The 8,081-nt window shown below is 33.3% G+C and overlaps 2 protein-coding genes across 2 annotated transcripts; both read left to right on the forward strand.

Moving 5' to 3' along the window:
- Positions 1-3,919: 3,919 nt before the first annotated feature.
- Positions 3,920-4,877, forward strand: LOC145001567 (protein PHOSPHATE-INDUCED 1-like). Its single transcript, XM_078960936.1, has one exon. The coding sequence runs from the start codon at positions 3,924-3,926 to the stop codon at positions 4,875-4,877; it is 954 nt and encodes a 317-aa protein (XP_078817062.1). The 5' UTR covers positions 3,920-3,923.
- Positions 4,878-6,397: 1,520 nt separating this feature from the next.
- Positions 6,398-7,023, forward strand: LOC145001540 (histone H3.2). Its single transcript, XM_078960910.1, has one exon. The coding sequence runs from the start codon at positions 6,486-6,488 to the stop codon at positions 6,894-6,896; it is 411 nt and encodes a 136-aa protein (XP_078817036.1). The 5' UTR covers positions 6,398-6,485; the 3' UTR covers positions 6,897-7,023.
- The last annotated feature ends 1,058 nt before the right edge of the window (positions 7,024-8,081 follow it).

Genomic DNA, 8,081 nt, shown 5'->3' on the forward strand with positions numbered 1-8,081 from the left:
CAGAAAAGACCGATTTGTTTATGTTTTGTTTTATAAATCAGAGTAATCGTTTAAAGAAAACGGTTGCGGAATTTGTTCCAAAACAAGATATGATAAAAACTTATCAAAACATTTCTCAATGAGAATGTATTTTCATTAAATAATAAAACCTAGGGATATCATGTTCAAATACAAACACATAAGCATAAACAGAACATACATTCATTTACTCTAGTAATTTACATCTCCTTTAATCTCTCAGTGCAAAGCAGCTTCGTATCGATACCTGTGATACAATTAAACTGAGTGGGTCAGACTTGGGAGCCTGGTGAGCATATAGGGTTTTCAACCCACAATATCATATATATATATATATATATATATATATATATATATATATATATATATATATATAATCATCAAACAATCAACCCAATTACCCATCCCCGTTATCTTCTTTATTTCTTAAGGTTTTACCCTAAGAATCACCTATCCTTTATTCATTCATTCCTAAAATTTGACTTTAATGAATAGACACAAATTCTACTGTTATTTAAGGCGCATCTACCAACTTTATCATTTAAGCGCTCTGTCAGGATTACGACATTCACTATTAGGCGCATCTGCCGACCTTATCCTATAAGCGTATCTGCCAGGATTATCCTATAAGCGCATCTGCTAGTATTATGATATTCTCTATTTGGTGCGTCTACCAATATTATTCTTAAGCGCATCTGCTAGTATTATGACATCTCTATTTGGTGCATCTACCAATATTATTCTTAAGCACATCTGCTAGTATTATGACATCTCTATTTGGTGCATCTACCAATATTATTCTTAACCGTATCTCCTAGTATTATGACATCTCTATTTAGCGCATTTTTCATACCTTCTCATTTTATCACATACCAACTATCTTATCTACCCATGTTGTACCCAACATATTTGCAGATATAAAATATATATACAGTTTAACTCATTTAAAAACTATATAAAACATCCATTCCACACTCATCTCAAATAAGCAAACAATGTATAAACACATAATACGTATTTCTTAGCAAATACTTCATATCTATACGTTAGAAGAAAGTAACCACACACTCACACATATAAACAACTTTATATTATACACATAATACATATTTCATCGCAAATACTTAATATTTATCTGTAAGAAGAAAGTGACCACACACTCACACATATAAACAACTATATATATACACATAGCACGTATTTTATAAAATACTTCATATCTATGTGTAAGACGAAAGTGACTATACACTCACTTGATCAGAAGATAATCGGACAACACTACGACTTGTAGAAGTAGTATTCTTTGGTGAAACCAGGATCACTTCACACACCGGGTTTCTCGCGGGCAGAGCTTCGGCTCGGAAACTCTTTTCTTCTCGGGATCTTCGGGCTTCGGGACTTGCTTCGGGTCTCGAGGTTGATACCGGGGCTTCGGTGGTACTTCTTTGCACATAAATCGATGTAATATGGGAGAGAGATGAGAGAATGAGCAACCAAACTCGGCTGACCCTTCAAATCTATTTATAGGGCAAAACTGGCCTTTTCCACATCGTGGGCTTGGTCGTCACTGCATGCGTCATCGCAAGTTGCATATGGGGGACTCCCGGAGGTGTCAGGAGACTTGCCACGTCGTGGTCTCTGACAGTTTTGGGGTTTCGCGCCCCGAACTTCAAAAATTCATAACTTTCGCATACGAACTCCGTTTTCGACGTTCTTTATATCGACGCGAAGGTGAGATTATGCTCTACAACTCTCGTTTAGACTCCATTGACTAATTTTGAATTTATTTTTAATATATTATAATTATATTACTTATATATTATATTTAGTAGGTCGTGACAGGAAAACTCCGTTATAAACTCATAACTCCTTCATATGAACTCCGTTTTCGTCTGTTTTTTTATCGTTGGACTACTATCGATGACATCTTCGACTCTCGTTTAGATCACTAATGATAGATATATATATCTACCTTAAATTCACTATTTACGTCGCGCTGGGTCATGTCGGTTCTGTCGCGAAACTTCGACATGTCATAACTTTTTTCGTTATAACTCGGATTTTGGCGTTCTTTATATGCATGAAAACCTTGTGACATATGCTACAACTTGGTTAAGATTAATCCTTCTAAATAATCTTCCATCAAAAAGTCATTTTTGATGCTTATCGTCTCTAATTTGACTAGCCTGGATCTATGGGCGTTACATCCTAATAGTCCGAATTTGAATGTGTTAGGCCTCGTTTTTTTTTTCGAGCAATCCAATCATTTCAAAAACATGAGGTTTTGCGTACAATTGATGAATTGGTTGATGCGGTTCAAACATATTTTGAAAAAATATCATCACAACAACTTAACAATGTTTTTTTAACTCTACAAACATGTATGAAAGAAATCATAAAAGTTCAAGGTGGCAACAACTATCATGTACCGCATATTGGTAAATGTAGGTTAGAACGAGAAGGTAATTTGCCACTCCAAATTGAATGTGATAAAAAATTATTAGACAATATCATATTGTATTTGAACCAGTAAAAATGCATTGCACGTCACTTTGTTTGGAAAACAACACTTGTATTTTGACTTTTTTTTAATGAAAATTAGAAAAAATGAGATGTTTTGTCTGTGTGGTTATGATTTAATTTACTACCACTACACAATGAATTCATATGATTGAATTTTTAGTTAATTAGAGTTACTATTTGTTTCCATATTGTGTGGATGACCTTAAAAAAAAGTACTTATCATAAAACACATTAATAAATACATATTGGTTGATTCAAATAATAAAGGGTAATTTGGTAATCTATTCATCTATTTTTAGCAATGGAAATTTATTTTGGAACAACCTAAAATAGTAACCTGGATATTTAAATTGGGACGGAGGGAGCATTTGTTACGTGCTACCTATGATACTATAACATATGTTGAAAATCCATCACCTCTAATAAATGATTTTTTTTATCACTTGTCACACTCTTATTTAATTTGCCAAATGTTATTTTATGATTATTTTGATTTTTTTTACATGTTATTTTATGAGTTTTTCTATTTTATTAATTTCCAAATGCTCAAAATTAAAGTTTATTATTTTCTTTTATTTATTTAAAATATATTTTTTTAAAAATTTAAAAGATAGTTTTTTTTTTCAATTATTTTTATTATTTTTTTTAGAAATTTAAATTTTTTAAATATTTTGATATTTATATATATATATATTTTTTAAATTAACAAATATAATAAGTTTCACAACTAATTTATATTATTTTATATGTTTGTAATGTTGTAAAAAAAAAAAAATCTTAACACATATCCCATAATAAACGAATTTGTTCTAAAAACACATTATATTGACGATCATATCTCAACATATTTTTGTTTTTCAATGGTTCTTTCCTTACATCTCTACTAAACATTCAAAGATCCAACTCCAACCAAACTAAATGTAAATGAGTCGAACATCTTATTTCGATGGAAGCTATAACTTGGAACACATAAAGAAGGAACCATGCAATGAGGGCGTGCTCGGTATACTACACTTGTCATTGTTAACTTGAGCCACGTGGACAACCTTACTACCCTTTTGCCACATGAGCTCTGTGGGTCCCGTTACTGCCACTATTTTATCCTACTCCCCTATTTATTCTGCTTAATTCGTGAACCCTACTTCACTTTTTATCTAACATGTCGGCATTATTGATTATTGTCCCTCTAAATTACTATTTTGTTGAGAAGAAGTTATAAAAGTACTAAGTGTTAGTGCCACCACCGCCCCATGGCCATGGCCCTACGCGGTGTTAAAAAATAAACAACGTATTGAAGACGATTTCACTCACACTCTTTATAAATATCACCACCATTTTCACCTTAAATCAACTCATTCCACACAATCAAATCCTTCATGAAAATGGCTACCACCACCTTTCTCCTACACCTTATCTTCATCTTCTTCTCCATTCTTTATGCTTCTTTCGCAACCAGAAAACTCACTGAGTCACTTCCCGATTCCTCCGACTTAATGAAATACCACAACGGTCCTCTCCTCTCCGGCAACATCTCCGTCAACGTTATATGGTACGGAAACTTCAACCCCGCTCAGAAATCCATCATCTCCGATTTCATCACCTCCCTCTCCGTCTCTAGCTCCTCCACATCCCCCAAACCCTCCGTCGCCTCATGGTGGAAGACCACCGATAAATACCACACCAAATCAAACAACCCCACCACATTATCTCTTTCACTCGCTAAACAAACGTCCGACACAACGTATTCCATCGGAAAGTCATTAACAAACGACCAACTCGTTAAACTCGTTGCTAACCATGCATCGGAAAACACCGTCAACATTGTCTTGACGGCGGAGGACGTAACAGTTACTGGTTTTTGCTCCGGCAGATGCGGCACCCACAAGTCAAGTTACAAAGTTAATGGCCATGGAAGTAAAGGAAAGAAATACAGATTTGTATACATTTGGGTTGGCAACTCGGTGACTCAGTGTCCGGGTCAATGCGCGTGGCCGTTTCACCAACCGATTTACGGACCACAGGGTGCACCACTGGTCGCACCCAACAACGATGTGGGTGTAGACGGAATGGTGATTAACCTGGCTAGCTTATTGGCTGCTACAACTACTAATCCGTTTGGAAATGGGTATTATCAGGGGGATGCGAGTGCACCATTAGAAGCTGCATCCGCGTGTCAAGGGGTATATGGGAAGGGGGCGTATCCAGGGTACCCTGGGGATTTGTTGGTGGATGGTACTACGGGTGCAAGTTTTAATGCGTATGGTACAAACGGAAGGAAGTATTTGGTTCCCTCTTTGTTTGACCCGTTGACTTCTACATGTTCCACTTTGGTTTAAAGGCATCTCTAATGGCAAGATGAATCCTCAAAATATATTGTTTAGATTTGGTAGGTCTTTATGTAGATTTGTTTGGTTCATTTTTTTTAATATATTTTTATGAAAATAATATATTATAAGAATAATCATCAAAATAACTATTTTTCATAAATAGATATAATGAAATGAAATATCATAATTTTTGACAAGATACAAAAGTGATCACCTATATAATAAAAACAAAGCCATTGGGTGTAATTGACCTCTTGTAGGCCCGTGACCCAAAACACATGGTTTGAATTACTTTGGAAACATATATACTTCTAAAACTTTTTTTTTTTTTAATCTAATTCATTTGAAACTCCATTCTTTTTTTCTTTTATCACATTCGAAACTTTCATTTTATAATAATAATTATAATTTAGTAATTAGGTTAAATAAATATCAAATATAAATTCATTTGAAACTCCATTCTTTTTTTTTTTCTTTTATCACATTCGAAACTCTCATTTTATAATAATAATTATAATTTAGTAATTAGGTTAAATAAATATCAAATATAAATTCATTTGAAACTCCATTCTTTTTTTTTTTTCTTTTATCACATTCGAAACTCTCATTTTATAATAATAATTATAATTTAGTAATTAGGTTAAATAAATATCAAATCTAAAGTGTAATCATATATAAACTAGATTTTAATATTAAAATAATATATTTACTCATACTTATAAAATTATGTTTTTTAACATTTAAATAAATATCAAATCTAAAGAGTTACGTAAATTCTATAATGATTGAGTTAGCTCAATTATACAACTCTTGTATTAGTCTAACAATTGTAGGGTTGAGTATTTTATTCGAAAGATTATTTAAGTTTTATTGGATGTCACTGTATTATGAAGTAGTTAACTGACCATAAGGAATGCGTGGGTTTAGGGCAAAAAATGAGCATTTTTTTCTTCTTTATTTTAGATGTGATCACAAGCCTGGCCGAAAAAGTATTATTTTTCAAACTAAAATGTCAAAAATACGACGAAAACAAACACCCTTAATCATATAAATTCAGATTTAATTATTATTAAGTGGCAATAAGAGGAAAACAAACATGCAATGATCCAAATATACCATGAATTAAAAGGATACGAATATATCAATGAAATTAAAAATATACTAAAAAGATATTACTTGGTCGACATAAAAAAATATTAACCAATAATATAGCTAGTATTTATTAACTAAAGAAAAAAAAAACAAAAAAAAACAAAACTAAAAATCATATTAACAATTTTTTACAAGTTACAACATATTTGAAAGACATGTAAAAAATTTCTAATCGAAACTTTCCTTTTAAAATACACAATTGGTCACAAAGAAAGCACACGGATAGCGATCCGCGTCGTCTCTTAAATTATAATCTAAACCGTCCTTTTTTCATTTCAACAATCCAACGGTCCAGGATCGCTTCCGCCGACTGTTCTCCCAAAATTTTCAAAACTTCCCACAATCCTCGTCAAGAACCAAACCATTATAAATACAGACATCTTCTTCCCCAAATATTCACAACAATAAGTCGCTTCCTCCTTGCACCAACAAAATCTTCGTAATCCCTCATTGTATTTGCAAAAAATGGCAAGAACCAAGCAAACTGCTCGCAAATCGACCGGAGGAAAAGCTCCGAGGAAGCAATTGGCGACAAAAGCCGCCAGGAAATCAGCACCGGCCACCGGAGGAGTGAAAAAGCCACACAGATTCAGGCCAGGAACCGTTGCTCTAAGGGAGATCCGTAAGTACCAGAAGAGCACAGAGCTCTTGATCCGTAAGCTTCCATTTCAGAGGCTTGTGAGAGAAATCGCTCAAGATTTCAAGACCGATCTGAGGTTCCAGAGCAGTGCTGTCGCTGCACTTCAGGAGGCTTCTGAGGCTTATTTGGTGGGTTTGTTTGAGGATACCAATCTGTGTGCCATTCATGCTAAGAGGGTTACAATCATGCCTAAGGATATGCAATTGGCCAGAAGGATCAGAGGCGAGAGGGCTTAGATTTTAAGAAAATGGTTAGGGTTTATCTTTGTGTTGTAGAAAGTATCATCTGTTGTTGAGGTCATGTTGTTTTGACCTGTTTGTACTTGTTCTAATGAAAACCATCTTGGTGTCGTTTTCAAATTTCTATCTTATTGCCATATCTTTACATAACATCGTGATAACATCTCCCAATCTTTGTCGATTAGATTGGAATCTGCAATCCACATTTTTTACAAGGAACGTATATATAAGCAAAACCTGAAATACCTGTAAGAAGCTATTTACTCGATGAAGCAGGGTGGATCCAAACGAATATGACTCTAGCTGTTGGAGAGAAAGTTTATTTAATTTGGGAATGTTAAGTTTGGTTTTGTGTTATTTTAATTATGTAATAATACCAGAAATAAAATAAAAATCAAGAATTGCAAGGCTCTTCAAATAATTTGCCTTATATGCGTCAAATGCTTATTATATTCAAGATGAAGGTAGGTAATTGTACTGTCAAATTCAAGATATATAACCCCAACATTTTTTTTTCATTGTTAGTTTCAGAATTTTAATGTAAGTTTTTCTAAGGATAATGAGATATCAATTTAAAATAACATATTTATTCATTAGTACCCTGTGGGCTTGTACTTACAAATAAATTTAATTTTCTGAAGTCAAGGCTACTAACTTTAATAGAAAACTAGATGGTTATCCCTTGCTTTGCAAGGGCAGAATATGTTTGTGGAGTATTTGTATTGTGCATGTGGAATGTGGAATAAGGTGTATTTAGAAATAGACGTAGACATGTTACACATGCATTTCATTATATTAATGAAGCTGTGGGGGGTTAGAGTAGGATACTGACATTAGGTTAAGAAAGAAAGAAACGAAAAGGCTGACAATTGTTTAATCATTTTTGAAATACATTTAAAAAACCACCATTTCAGAAATGAATCCCGCTCTGCAGGATATGGATTTGTTGTGGGTTATTGTAAAGAAAATACATTGTTATTCTTAATATTTTCACCTATTTTGTCTTTTTGCAAATGATACTTATATAAATATCACATAGCAGTGCGGATGTTGACAACATTTAATCTCAGCACCAATGAAGCTTTTTTTTTGGGAGGTTTGATTGTAAGAGTATCCTGCAAATTGAAGCTCTAATAGTAAGAGTGATCAGATAAAAAAATTGTAGAGTAGTTGTGAAGAAAC

Source organism: Lactuca saligna, chromosome 6 (genome assembly GCF_052625555.1).
Source record: "Lactuca saligna cultivar CGN05327 chromosome 6, ASM5262555v1, whole genome shotgun sequence".
Lineage (NCBI taxonomy): Eukaryota > Viridiplantae > Streptophyta > Magnoliopsida > Asterales > Asteraceae > Lactuca > Lactuca saligna.